The following is a 14073-nucleotide window of genomic DNA, read 5'->3' as shown; positions in this document are numbered from 1 at the left end:
ACTCAAAATCAAGTGTGTTTTACTTTAATCTCTCTTTCATGTAAGTTGCTCCATTCCTTTTGGGATCCTGGATGCCTTTTGGTAACTCTTCAGGAGCCTCCATCTGCTTCCTGTGGCTTTGGGGATCCCACTCTGCAGTTCAATAAGGTTTCTCCTTTTAGTTTTGATATAGTAGTTACTCACTTGCATCTCTCATTTCCCTTAGAAAGCATCTGAATGAAATAGCTCAGAAATCAGGTTCTGAGTGAATTTAATTTAAGTGCATCTCTCAACCATATCATTTGGTCATTCCCAATCCCACCCTTCGTGCTTGTACTTGTATTTACAGTCCCTCATCTATTGTTTGCAGAACTTATTCTTAATATGAGGTAGTATTGTTTATTGGCTGGGTTTAGGGAAGTGAATCATGAAGTGCTGTCACCTGGCAGCAGCTGGTAGAAGTGACCAGGCACCTCAGCTGGTAATTAATGAGAGCTCATATGGAGGTCACTAATGATGTTAAACTAAAGCTTGGAAACTTTTCCTTCCTATTTCATTCACTTTGTTTTAAGCATCCATAAAATAGGTAACTACTAATCCCGAGTGGCTGTCCCATTATTTAGGCTGTATTGCTTATTTATTTGCATGTACGGTACTGTACAAGGACATTCCCTATCAGCCCATTCTTGATTCCAGATGAGTCCAGACTGCAATGTCAGTGTTATTAATATTATGTATATTGATTCCCCGTATTCCCCACCATGTGCTAAGTGTGACACAATACTGACAGTGACTGAGAAGACTTAGGGTTTCCCAAGTAGAGTTGGCTTCATTCTCATCTCTCAATCAGGAATCTTGGGTTCGAACTCTGGGTGGGACAGAAATAGCTGGGCATGTGTCCTTTCATCTCCTGCCTCTGTTCACCTAGCAGTAAATAGATACCTGGGAGTTAGTCAACTGTTGTGGGGTTGCATCCTGGGAAGGGTAAATAGTTCGACCATGGGCAGGACTTTGATACAAGCCTACCACAAACATTTGCAGGCTGCCTGTACCCAACAAATGAATTATTATGCAATTTTAATATAAATATTTTGGTCCCCTTTTTGTTGCACTAAATTTTGAATGAACATAAATTTAAGCTATTTGTTCTATCAACCCTATTAGAAATAATTAATATATTAACAGTGATATCTATAAGAACTACAGTTGCACAATATTCAAATATAAATGTTTTTAGTCTAAAGTTCAAACCCAGTGCTAGGTGGTAAAATCCCTTCTTTGGCTGATTCAGCTACCAAGTAAGAACTATCTTTTGATTCCCACAGTTCGTTGCTGCTTCCGCACTGAGCTGTGGTGGACCCTTAGGGCAGTTTCAGTGTAACCTATTTCAGTGCCAACTTCCAGATAAGGTACAATACAGTATTAACTTATTTGACACTGTATTTATACATTAAAAAATCTATCAATTAGTAAGCTAACTAACCAATTTAGTAAACATGACAGTCAAAATTCACGCTGACAGAAAAATGCATTTCTAACCGTTAATAACTGGCATTCCATTATGGAAGGTGAGGAGGGCTGATCGCTCACGTTCTGGCTGCTCCTCTCCTTCTGTCATTACTGCAGGCCGTTTGTATCTGCCTTTCTGCACATCTTCAAATACTTCAAGCATGTTACCCACTCTTGCAGTGTAACCAGCCAACTCAACAATTTCCTAGAATTAAAAAATATAAAAGAAATAATTCACGAGTAGAAGCACTGCATAGTAATATACACAGTACAGTACTCTACTTCCATTCTAAGAATTATACTATATATTTTGAAGTTGTACATTTAGAACTCCAGGTGTGACTAGTTTAATGTGACTTTTGTATTATATACAGAAAAACTTGACTGGGAATTTGCACATTTAAATCATTAGTGACAAACCAGGCCAGTATCATAAAATGCACCTTAGCTTGAGTACACTCTCCTGGCTATTGAGAAGTACTGGAGATAGTCAAATCCCAAGGCATAGCAAGTTTTCAGATAATGCCTTCACTCTTGCAACATCGCCAATGTTTGTACTATACAAGTGAATTATTACTGCATATTTAATCTAATTTTTTTTTATCTTGTATCATATATCAGGTTTTAATGAATAAGTTGAGGAAAATTCCCTTTCAATACATTAATTACAGTACTATGCTGCATGTTCGTTTAAGAATATGTGAAACATCAAACTTTATTAGTAGCTGAAGTGTAAGGGAAATCCTTATTGACTTTTATCTCACTATTTGCTGGCTGTTGATGATGGTAACAATAATAAAGTTGACAAAAGAGCTACATATGATACAAATAGCTTACGTACTTTATATGAAGTTAAGAGACGTTCAACAGCATCAGCTCCAGAAACCAACATGTTTTTGGCAGTGGTGAAGTACTGGGTTCGGTCAGAAACTCCACCATCAATTTCTCCACCTGTTAACACCATCAATAGTGATAGTTAATGTGTATGAGCAGCAACAAACATGACCACCAGTTATCATTAGCAGTTATTAAAAATAGACTATAATAAGTTACAGAGAAAAGGTCAAGTCAAAGTACTGCAATAAAGTACTGTATTAAGATTAGTTACAATTAAACAATAAAAACAATTGTATTCGATGGAGCACAAACAGTGCGTTGAACATAATGTAATGCTTCTTTCTACATTAGATGCTCTCTGAGCCAGAGCATTTATAGTGCACCTAGGAGTCAACACCTGCCAGGCTCCTGCAGTGTATACCACACTGTGAATTGAATGCTAAAAGTACAGAACACCCTCTGTGCCAAGACAGTATTCTTCACTAGAACCAAGAGATTAGAAAAGTTCATTTAATATGCATATGAAGTGAGAGGTTTTAGAATGATGTCAGTATTAAAAAGAGAGGATTGTTGGCTCCCAGGACTCTGTTGTGGTGACAGTGGTGACACCTGGTGGCAATCAATGCAGCTCTGTTCTACTAAACAGTAGTTACAGAGTGATAATTAGAATTGTTTGTGCTGCTGGTTATTGCTTGAAGGGTTGGCTTATGTTAGACTCGCCACTGTCTGCCTTTCTCTAAATATATGACAGGACAATTAGGAAACATGCGCATCATGAAAATAAAAATCAGACTCACAAGAATCTGGTTTCTGTTGTGAGCAATGGGTCAACTAAAAATGTAATGATTCAGAGAACATCTGAGGGGCCAAAGCTGAGAAAAAAATATTAAAGTGGAATCTATAGCAAATGGTTGAAAACGTCTGCAATAACAGCTATATTGCATTAGCAATAAGAAAACCCACAGGATGGATTAACTCTGGTGGGGGGGGGGGATAATACTAAGAAACTGATTACTACAATGAGTAAAGGTGACTAATCTTTATTGACATGAGCAAGACACAGCAATAACAATTAGTTTCCTGAGAATGTTAGCAAGTATTGGGCTATGAAGTACTCACTTTCATTTTTATTGGAGGTGAGGAGAGGAATGGAGACCATTATCATGCCAACACCTGACCAAACATACTTCATGAGGAACTGCTCAAACATGATATACCATAAGCGCTTATTGAAGATCACCCCCATTTGCCGTACCAGCGAGTGATAAGCTTTTTGTAGGATAGCAAGCTCCACCTGTGAATCAAGTGGTTACTGTCTTCAACAAGGCGTTGGCCATACCAAAATTTAGAATTATTTAAATGAATACAGTACAGTATGTAATTTAGATGCATTAATCTAAAAATTATTACATTGTATTTGGTATAACGAATTTAAAAAAAAATCTTGCAAATTAAATACAAATTTACATATGAATTATCCAAATTAAAGCCGTATAACAATTAAAACCCTCCTTCAAATCCGTGGGTAATATTCCATTAGTTGACATAACAAGCACCGAGAAGTAGCCGTGACAAACAGCTGGATGACTAATGTTACGGTAAAGATGCACCCAAGATGCACATGCTCACATGATTTAGCAGGAAAACTAAACCATAAAGGTTAGGTTACCTCATGTCCACCATAAAAAGCAATCTCCTCTGCATTGGTGATAATTCGAGAGTGGATGGCGCGTAGATAACCCCTGCGGTGAGCTTCTTCAGACACGAGATGCCCAAATTTGGGTGAAACTTTTCGTAGAATTCGACCAGTGAGCATCACCACTAAGGTACCTAATACTGGACCTGAAAATAAGATATTCATGAAATTGCAGAAAATAATTACTAAACATTGCTAGTATTGTACAGGTAAAACAAAGTTCAATATGAATACTATATATATTTAATGTTCAGTACTTGCATGAATACATGTGTGTGAACATTTTTAGCCAACATGTACTAACTCCACATGTGCTTTCTAGATGTAAAATCTAGTTGTAGGGTCCCTGCCTCCTAGATTCAGTGGCTTCTTAGTTGAGCAAAATTTAATCCACATGATACATGTAATTAAATGCAAAAGAAAAATTTATTACTGGATATAATTATTATGGTATTCGGTTGACCAAATATCAAAAATATCTATTTATATTGTTAAAAAATGGCAAATTTTGTTCAATTAAGGTTTAAGTTCGGCACATTGGATGTATTACACTAGCATCAATAGAGCTGAGAAAGATAAGCTGGCGATAAAAGAGATAGTGGCATGGGAAATCCCTGCCTCCAAACACAAGTCATTCCACCATATAACTATACAAGAAATGAAAGAATTTCCACAAACAACCTGATGGGAAAGATAGTGCATTCTATAGGATCATCTCCAACCCTGACAAGATCCAAATTAATATCACTGGCTGTTAAGCATTCACAAAAGAAAATGAGGGAAGAATTATATAGTCGGAAGTGAGCCCATTGCCACCAAGACCACCATTTGACGTGATACAGTACTGGAATATGGAATAGACAGAATGCTCATTAAACTCAGCCAACCATAAATGGAAGAGTAAAGATTGTCAAGTGCAGCCAGTAAAAATACACATATTAATACACCATACAACAGCCTGATTGACCAGACCATCAACCAGGAGGCCTGGTCAGAGACCGGGCCGTGGGGGACCTTGACCCCAGGAATCAATGCAAGGTAAGGTCAAGGAAGGTAACCGCTCCAACCCATATATAAATATAGGTTAAAACTGCATCACCTCTACAAGATGATTATGAGGCCTATGGATATGTCTCAAGCTATATCATAAACCTCACCTTGTGGGAGTGTAAAACTTATTTTTTATTTATTTATTTATTTATATATATACAAAAGTTCTTACATTCTTGTACAGCCACTAGCATGTGTACCGTTTTGGGCAAGTCCTTAATTCTATAATTAACAATCTTAATCCTCCATTTTCTCTCTCAATCCGCTGTCAACACGTGTTCAATGTTTGCCTTAAGCATTACAGTGGCAAACTTAGTTGTTCTGCCTCCCGGTTTAAATGTTATTTTATGTGTCACGTCATCTGCAAATTGCGGGATGATGGTGTCTATATTCACGTTGTGGGACCTCGTGGACAAAGATGTTGAATAGTACTGGGTTAAAGCATGAGCCCTGAGGAACACCAGCTGTTGGGATGAAGTCACGTCTGCAGTTTTCCCATTGAAGACGAAATTTTTCTATGTAACAAGAAGTTCCTAATCAGTCTAAGGAAAGTCCAGTTCTGCGCTAGTAAGTTCGTAAGTTTATACACAAGACCGTCATACAATAAGCTGTCAAAGGCCTTGTGTGCATCGCGAGTTGCAATTAGAGCAACATGGTTTTGTTGTCGAATACTGAACATTGAATCATGGATGATGTTTATCGCATGTTGCGTTGATCTGTTCCTCCTGAATCCGAACTGTTTTTCAATATATAGGTTGTTGTATTCAAAATTGTAGTCTAGTCTATTGGAAATTACCTTTTCTAGGGACTTCCCCAGTCTCTTCAAGAGGGAGACAGGGCAATACGTTTTTTTTTCCTTGGGCTTAGGGATGAAAATCATCTTTACCCTCTTGAAGACTTCTGGGATATGTTCTGAAACAAGAGAGTATAAGCCACGTTCACGTCTACAATTGACACGATTAACCCGTCCTCCTAAGAGCACGTCACATTTTGACGTGTACTTTACCTAAGGGCAAAAACTGTCGTACTTGAAAACGGCTCACAAAAGTGACATAATGTCCTGTTTTTTTATTTGTGGGGTCCTCCAGTAGATTAGGATAGGGCACCTTAGTACGACAGTTTCTTGACATTGCGAACGGACGGCACGATTATGCCCAGCCTCGCCTCCACTTCCTATCCTTTCTTCTGAACGTGTTGTAAATCCGCTAGAAATAATCACCAACACTTAACTAGGCTAGGATTTAGTTTTATTAGCATTACGTTTTAGTCTTTAGTGTTTTTCCTGCCCGAAACGCTTTGCGTAATAGTGGCTTTAGGCATTGTATGTACTAGCTCTATCTATAAATTCATCAACATTTGTATCACCCCTTGTATGTATGTACTTTACCTGAATAAAGATTTGATTTGATATGATTTGAGGAAATTCAGGAACCCTCTATCCCCTCCCCCAACCCACCATTCGTCTCCTCAAGACCACATTTGTAGTCTGTTCATTTAATTAAAATTACTTCTGCTGTTTTCTTGCAAGTTCTGCTGTTCCATCCAACTTGTAAATATTGTCATTTTTTTTTTCGTTTTTCAGTTCAATCCATGCTTTTGATCTCAATTAGTTTTAAGTCTTATAGGTTTTAAGTGTTGTTTTCCACATCTTGCCGGAAACGCTGTGCGTATTAGTGGCTTTAGGCATAGGATGTACTAGCTCTATCTAGAAACCGAACATTCTGTTTGTAACTCATTTTGTATGTATATACTTTTACCTGAATAAACATTATATTATTATTATTATTATTATTTAAGGCTACAGGAAAAAGTCAGCACAATCACACATCCATAATAACTTCCCAAAATGGAGAATCCCAAATAGCCTATTCGAAGTCCCCTGAAGAAATTAGGGACTATTCAACCAAAATTGGGAGAGACTCGATCAATAAATAAACAATATAAAATGCCAAGTCAAAGATGATTACCTGGCTTACTTATAGAAACCTGCAGAAGGCCACCAATTAAACCAACCCACCTGGAGAGAACCCCAAGTACAGCTTCCTGTAGTGTTAGTGTCAGAACAGCGGCATCCTGTACCGCCACTAGCGACCCTACCATGCTATAGGGACAAGGCACTAAACTGCTAACCCACCTCCACACACACACAACACTGTAACCCCTTCCCCATGTACAATCCCACAACACAGTATCCCCGATATATGCATCTCAACACAGTATCCCCCATATATACATCTCCACAACACAGTATCCCCCATATATACATCTCCACAACATAGTATCCCCCATATATACATTCTCATAACAGTATCCCCACATATATATCCCAATAACACAGTATCCCCTACATATACATCCCATAACGCAGTATCCCCCATATATACATCCCCGTAACACAATATCCCTCACATATACATCTCCATAACACAGTATCCCCTACATACACATCCCCATATGTGAATGGGCCATTATTTCGTCCGACTAGAGAATGTGTCTAAGAGTACAAAATAAACTAATTAGTGTAAAACTCCCTGAACTTGTTCAAGCAGACACAATGTTATTTAATCACAAAACGTATATTAAATAGCGTTTTGAGCTTTGCCTCAAGACGAAGCTTTGAGTCCGTATAAACAACTGGGCCTCTACCCTTCAGACCGAACTATTTGCCTTGCTCCTTGCACTGAAATGTGTACAAATCTTGATACATTAATTGTAAGTGACTCCTTATCATCCTTAAATGCTCTCAACTCTTTAAGACATAACTGTAACATGCTCGTGTCCGAAGCTAGACACAAATACAACAAAATTATTAAGGATGGTAACAGAGTCCATTTCATGTAGTCTCCATCTCATGTTGGCCTCCGAATGCATGATAGAGCTGATAAGTTAAGCCAAAGAATCTGCCTTTGAAGGAGCCGTTGAGTGTAACCTTGGATTGTCAATGAGCAATCTGAAAGCAGCAATGCACCGAGAACTTCAACAAGATCTTGTAGATCTGAGGCAAGGTGAAATTGACACCAGTAATTCCATCTATCATCATACTATCATGCAAGAGGAGCCACACATCTATGGATCATCCAATAAAATCAGCAGACTTCTAGATGTTACTACTGCTCGGCTTAGACTCGGTTACAAGTATCTCTGGGAATTCTCATTATCTGCTGATGTAGACCTAACCAAATGTAAACTGTGTCAACAAAATTATTCGCACACCCTCCGTCACTATGTGATGGAGTGCGAAAAGATACGTGAATTTAGAGACAATTCTATAGCCAATGTTCCAGCGTTGTGTAAATATTTAATTCAAAATGATCTGCTACCAGAAATTTTAGCCAAATATCCCCAGTTTGCTAACTGTAGGTAGTAAGTGAGTGATTGTAACCTATCCACCGCTGCCCACTGGATGGGGGGCGGTGTGCAGGACAAACATATAAATTGTGACACTAGCTCTCCAGATATGTCAGTTGCTTAATTTAGAACCTGTACTTGAGGTCGATCTCGAACCCATTGTTGATGTGAAGACTTATATTGAATTTTGTAACTAGCTCATCAAGATTGTAACTTGCTTAGCTAAATTAATTGTAGGGTTCAGTCCCTGAGCCCATTATGTGCCTCTGTAACCCTTTCCACTACCGCCCACGGGATGGGTATGGGGTGCATAATAAATGAACTAAACTAAAAAAAAACTAAAAATAGCGGTTTTTTTCAAGTGGCAAATATATCAATTCATGGTAAAACTATAAGTTGGAATGCCATGGTAGGTCCAATTATGAAAGAAAGTGACCTTCTGGAGATTATATTATCTATTAGGGTATCGAACGCGAGGTCCGACGATGTGGCGTGAGGGACGGTGTTATCTTTCGTGGCCTGTTTGGTTAAAGTCCACCTGTGTGTATGCTCACCTAGTTGTGCTTTCGGGGGTTGAGCTATGGCTCTTTAGTCCCACTTCTCAACCGTTAATCTACTGGTGTACAGATTCCTAAGCTTCTCAAGCTCCATCATATCTACATTTGAAACTGTGTATGGAGTCGGCCAGCCTCCACCACATCACTGCCTAATGCATTCCATTTACTAATTACTCTGACACTGAAAAAGTTTTTTCTAATGTCTCTGTGGCCCATCTGACACAGCTTCCACCTGTGTTAAAGAATCCATCCTTGTCTACCGTCAATTCCCCTGAGAATTTTGTGGTTGTGATCATATCTCCCCGAGCTCTTCTGTTTTCCAGCGACGTGAGGTGCAGTTCACTCAGCCTTTCTTTCTAATTCATGCCCATTAGTTCTGGGACTAGCCTAATGGCATATCTCTGAACTTTTTCCAGCTTCGTCTTGTGCTTGAAAAGTACGGGCTCTATGCTGGGGCCGCATACTCCAGGATTGGTCTTACATATGTGGTATACGAGGTTCTGAAAGATTCCTTACACAGGTTTCTGAAGATATTCTGATGTTAGCCAGCCTTGCATTCGCCACCGATGTTATAAAATATGTTATAAACATATATGTTATGCTCACCTGTATGTGCATACAGGACGAGCTTCAGCTCTTGGTCCCCCCGCCGTTCATGCACACGCCGACGAACCTATTCAGTATTATACATCAAGGTATTAATGTAATTCCTTCATACTTCTAAAACCTTTGACAGTGAATTCAACTATTCTCCCTGCACAGGGCAATAAAGCAAAGCAATAGTCTCATGTTCCCTGTAGGCATTATTAGGGTAAAATCGGCTGCAATGTTTTTTTTAGGCCTTACCTTTCTGTTACCTTTTGATGATTCCGAGGTTCAACGTCACCCGCGGCCCGGTCTCTGACCAGGCTTGGGGCCTGGTACTTTTAGAGTAATGATTTCCTCAAACCACAAACCATTAGGCGATTTAATTCAAGGTCCCAAATTTGTACTTGTTTTGGGAGGGGTCACGACCCAGAACAAAACAACGCTGCCCAATCGTGTCACCTTGTGCCGGTATTGGCTGTTATTTCCAACACGTGTTGGGGAATTTATATGATCTGCAGCTTCTGGCATTCAGGCCCATGGTCTGAACATAGCCTGTATGAGGTATATCCAACTGAATTCATTCAAATTTCTAATACATGCATGTGTACGATACTTGGCTTTCCGTCTGCCAGTAGTAAAAAATTACTAGACCAATCGACAGAGTCTTGGCAGGAGTTACTTAACTTCATGTATTAATGCTTTCTATACCCATCCCGTATTTGTTTAGCTATGGGTATACAGAACTGATGAACTAGCTACAGAGTTTGTTAGCATATTCTATGTTCAGGCGCAATAACCTATGCAAATTTAGAACCAATTGTATTTACAAGGTTAGTTGTATAGTATAATTACAGTACTATACGGCAAGTTATAATGTTACACTAGTCATGAAGTAAGTAAGAAACTTAACAGCAGTGCAATCTTAGAGTAGGCCAACTTTGGGATACCGAGTAATATGGTATTACTCGGCAAATACCATATTATCCTGCACCAGACAGGATATTTAGTTTTTCAAATTGCTTAGATTTCGTTTCACATACTTCTCAAATTGTTTAGGCTTCGTTTCACATACTTCTCAAATTGTTTAGGCTTCGTTTCACATACTTCTCAAATTGTTTAGGCTTCGTTTCACATTCATTCTCAAATTGTTTAGGCTTCGTTTCACATTCATTCTCAAATTGATTAGGTTTCGTTTCACATTCTCTCTCAAATTGATTAGGTTTCGCTTCACATTCAGTTACATAATGGAGCGTATGTTTATAGTTTTACTGCCAAAGTTGTCATTTGGACATACCTGCATCAGCAGGTGGGTCTCAGATACTTACTGCTAACCTAAGTTTAGCAATTGTAACGCCTAGATTACAATTGGATGAGACATCGAGCCCTGAAATCATTGCAAGGTCTGCTGTCCTTTTTGATATCCCATAGATACGTTGCTTTTCCTGCATGGTAGAATGATGATATAGGTAATAGCTTGTGTATTTTGATAAGGGGTATCTGTAGTAGATTGTATTTGTGGTAGTCCAGAGGGGGGGGGGTCCCGGTAGTGCACGTTTCCAATCACCTCTTGTTCCTGTCCACCTAGCAGTAAATAGGTACCCAGCAGTTAGTCAACTTATTGTGGGGTTGCATCCTGGGAAAGGAGGAGTGTGTCAGTAATTTCACCCTGGGGAAGACCTCGATATAAGCCTAACAAATACTGCATGTATGTATAAACTGTCTGCTTGTCCACTGACACAATGAATTATTATTTGGCCATTGTGGACACACAAAAGATCTAACAGAACTATTCTACTCGCATCATTTACCCAGTGGGCACAATATCCAGAAGTAACGTTATTACTCGTTGTTATTACTTGCCTCATTATTACTGAATTGTATTATGTGAAATTTAATCTATACACCTATCGTATGGTGATTGGAAGGATCAATTCCCCTGTCGGTTCTGTTTCTAGACCAAGCCTCAGCTGCTGGTCAGTTCCCTCAAGTATTTACCTATCAGTGACTGATCAAATGCCCATGTGTGTTAATCATTATATGGTTTAAATGTAACAAAGCCAGAGACTATTCACATCTCCTATTCTAGTAGCAAGAGGAAGGCCATAGGGATACGTTATACTTAACAGAACATTATTCATTCAGAATAGCTAACCCTATATCTGTCCAATGGTTGCAGTTCATGTTATGAATGAGAGGGTAGATATCCACGCATGGAATTCGTTTCTGGGAGACGGGACTGACACAAATGGCTTCTTTAGCAGGATTAAAACAAATTTAAATATAGGTGTTTAATAGTTAAAAACTTCTTTCACCAACAATACATCAGGCAAGTTCAGACTTGTCTGACTGTGAATATGCCTGTGTATGTCTCAGCCGGGTTGTCAATTTATCTCATATTGGACTAAATTTAGCTCTAGATGTTTCATATCTTGTTTCACACCTAATTTACAACCAAATTCTCTGCAATTATTGAAACTGACAAAAACTGATGATGCGTGGATGATGGTTGTGCATGTTAAGTCAGATTAAGCTTCAGTTTTGAATTTTTAGCTCTTTTTTTTTTTTAGCTACTGTACTATTTTTACCAATTTTAGATTTTTTAAAGATTAGCTTCCATGGTGTGGACAAGTGGTGCTTGAGACTGGTACATTATATCTAGACAAATGCAACTGTGAGCAGCGATAACTTGATCAAGTGTGTGGCAATGGATAAAAAGTACATACAGTCACAGTGGTACAACCCATTTGATATTAAATGGCACAGTGGCAATAGAAAACAATTCAGGTGCTAACATGGATGATAAAAAAACTCCCAGAAGTGAATAGTGAACAAATGATATGTAACTGTAGGAAAAACATGTTAATGTTTTGAACATAATGGGATTATGTTAATGAAGAAGGCTCCAAGCACATCAATTGATGATGAAAGTGACATGGAGGTCACTTACTTCACATATACAGCACTGAATCAGCTATACAATTATTAAATGAAAGTCTTAAGTAGTGTTAGAGTATCACCTATCTAGAGAAAGAGAATGCAGGAACATACTGCAGATGAAAATCTATTAAAATTGCACAATTTGTAAAAAACAAGATACTGTATTCCACATGCCAACCAAAAAACCTAAATCGATAATCAAGGTTGTGATGCCATACTGCAACAACAAAAAGTCATGTATGAAGAAATCACAACAAAAAGCGAGAAGTTTATAATTTTTACACTTCTTCCTGAAGATTCAAGCACCAGAAGAATAAAGCAAGAATTTCTACATGTAATTAACTACACAATATGTAAAGCTAAGCAATTAGTAAGAGAGATTTTGTCATCAGCAAATCCTTCAATCAGGGATTGAACACAGACCTGCATGAAGCAAAACCGTCATTCTACTGTTCAGTTCAAGTGGCAAACCAAGCTAGCATGGAAAGATTGGGAGAAAAATATAATTATAGAGCTCAAATACAAAGTACAGTAAATGTCTTGTCCATGACCGTCACTCGGTAAGTAAATCCATAAACTGGAGATGAGCTGAATAAGCCTCTTACAAAATGTCCTCTGCAAGCTTAAGAATACAGAATTATACATACTTGTCTCTCACCTGGCAAGCTGGCTCCACCACGAGACCTGGCCAGAGAGGCAAGAGAGTATGTGATGAGCAGTGAGTCAAGCAGTGGCTTGGTGAGATGGGAGTAAAGGTGAGCCACACTGGACGTGAAGGATGCAATATCTTCAGTGAGGCAGTGATCTGCATTCTCCATCCGCCCATCCAGGTTGGAGACACGATAATAACATTGATTCCTGAAGTAGAGATCGTAGGAGTAGCGTGTGAGGCGGGTACGAAAAGTAAGTGCCAGGTGTGACTCCAGGAATCGTATCAAGGAGTTGACTAGAGTGGCTGGGATAGCAATGGAAATCCACTTGGTCATCATGAGAGAGAACTTTACCACGTCCTTCCGCACAATATACTTGACAACTCTTCCCTCCAGCTGCGCCACATATATGGAGAGAAAGGTGCGAGTAACAAGGGTCATGGTGTGTAGCAGGAGGATCACCGCTGACTTAGACCATACACCTGGGATTATAACTCTTAATAGCTTTTTCAGCTGCACAATAAATTCTCTATTCACAGTCGGACCCTTTTTACTCTTGTACATATCCTTAGTTTTAATTGCCTCTATCTCTGCCTCTGTCGCCTGGCTCCTGCATAGCTCCCTGATCTTTGGATATATTATTTTGTATATATAAACACCTATCAATAGGGACATTCCTCCCCTCGTTACTGTCGCTTCACTCACATTCAGCACCCGCGACGTATCTCTGATCAACTTGGACGCTGCGTTCGTCATCGTCTTATTATTATTTAAGAAAGCTCTGCGTTAAAATACAACCATTAAATGCACCCAAAAGCGTGTAAGATAGAAAAGAAATGAGAGGGAGTAAGGGAAGCGAGAGCAACAGCCCACCACCAGAACCAGACTACGACTGAGCTGCAGACGACACACTGTTATTGTC

General features: G+C 39.0%; 1 protein-coding gene across 6 annotated transcripts in view; it reads right to left on the bottom strand.

Annotated features, from left to right (window-relative positions):
• The window catches only part of Abcd1 (ATP binding cassette subfamily D), a 26811-nt gene extending 12738 nt beyond the window's left edge, over positions 1-14073 (bottom strand). For 4 of the 6 annotated variants that reach the window (XR_006773853.2, XR_006773854.2, XM_045756098.2 and 1 more), the window contains exons 1-5: positions 13160-14063; positions 3995-4167; positions 3445-3619; positions 2330-2439; positions 1519-1693 (exon numbers count right to left, since the gene is read on the bottom strand). Coding sequence is in view for 4 of the 6 variants with exons in the window: in XM_045756098.2 (XP_045612054.1) it covers positions 1519-1693; positions 2330-2439; positions 3445-3619; positions 3995-4167; positions 13160-13907 (1381 nt within the window). In the remaining 2 variants the exon portion in view is untranslated. Of the gene's footprint in view, positions 1-1518; positions 1694-2329; positions 2440-3444; positions 3620-3994; positions 4168-13159 lie in introns of all 6 variants that reach the window. The other 2 variants (XM_045756097.2, XM_069307609.1) reach the window with 2 other exon arrangements.

This window comes from Procambarus clarkii, chromosome 60, assembly GCF_040958095.1.
Source record: "Procambarus clarkii isolate CNS0578487 chromosome 60, FALCON_Pclarkii_2.0, whole genome shotgun sequence".
In the NCBI taxonomy this organism is placed as follows: Eukaryota; Metazoa; Arthropoda; class Malacostraca; order Decapoda; family Cambaridae; genus Procambarus; species Procambarus clarkii.
The sequence above is the reverse complement of the archived record's forward strand: the minus strand, read 5'-3'. Positions and strand labels throughout refer to the sequence as shown.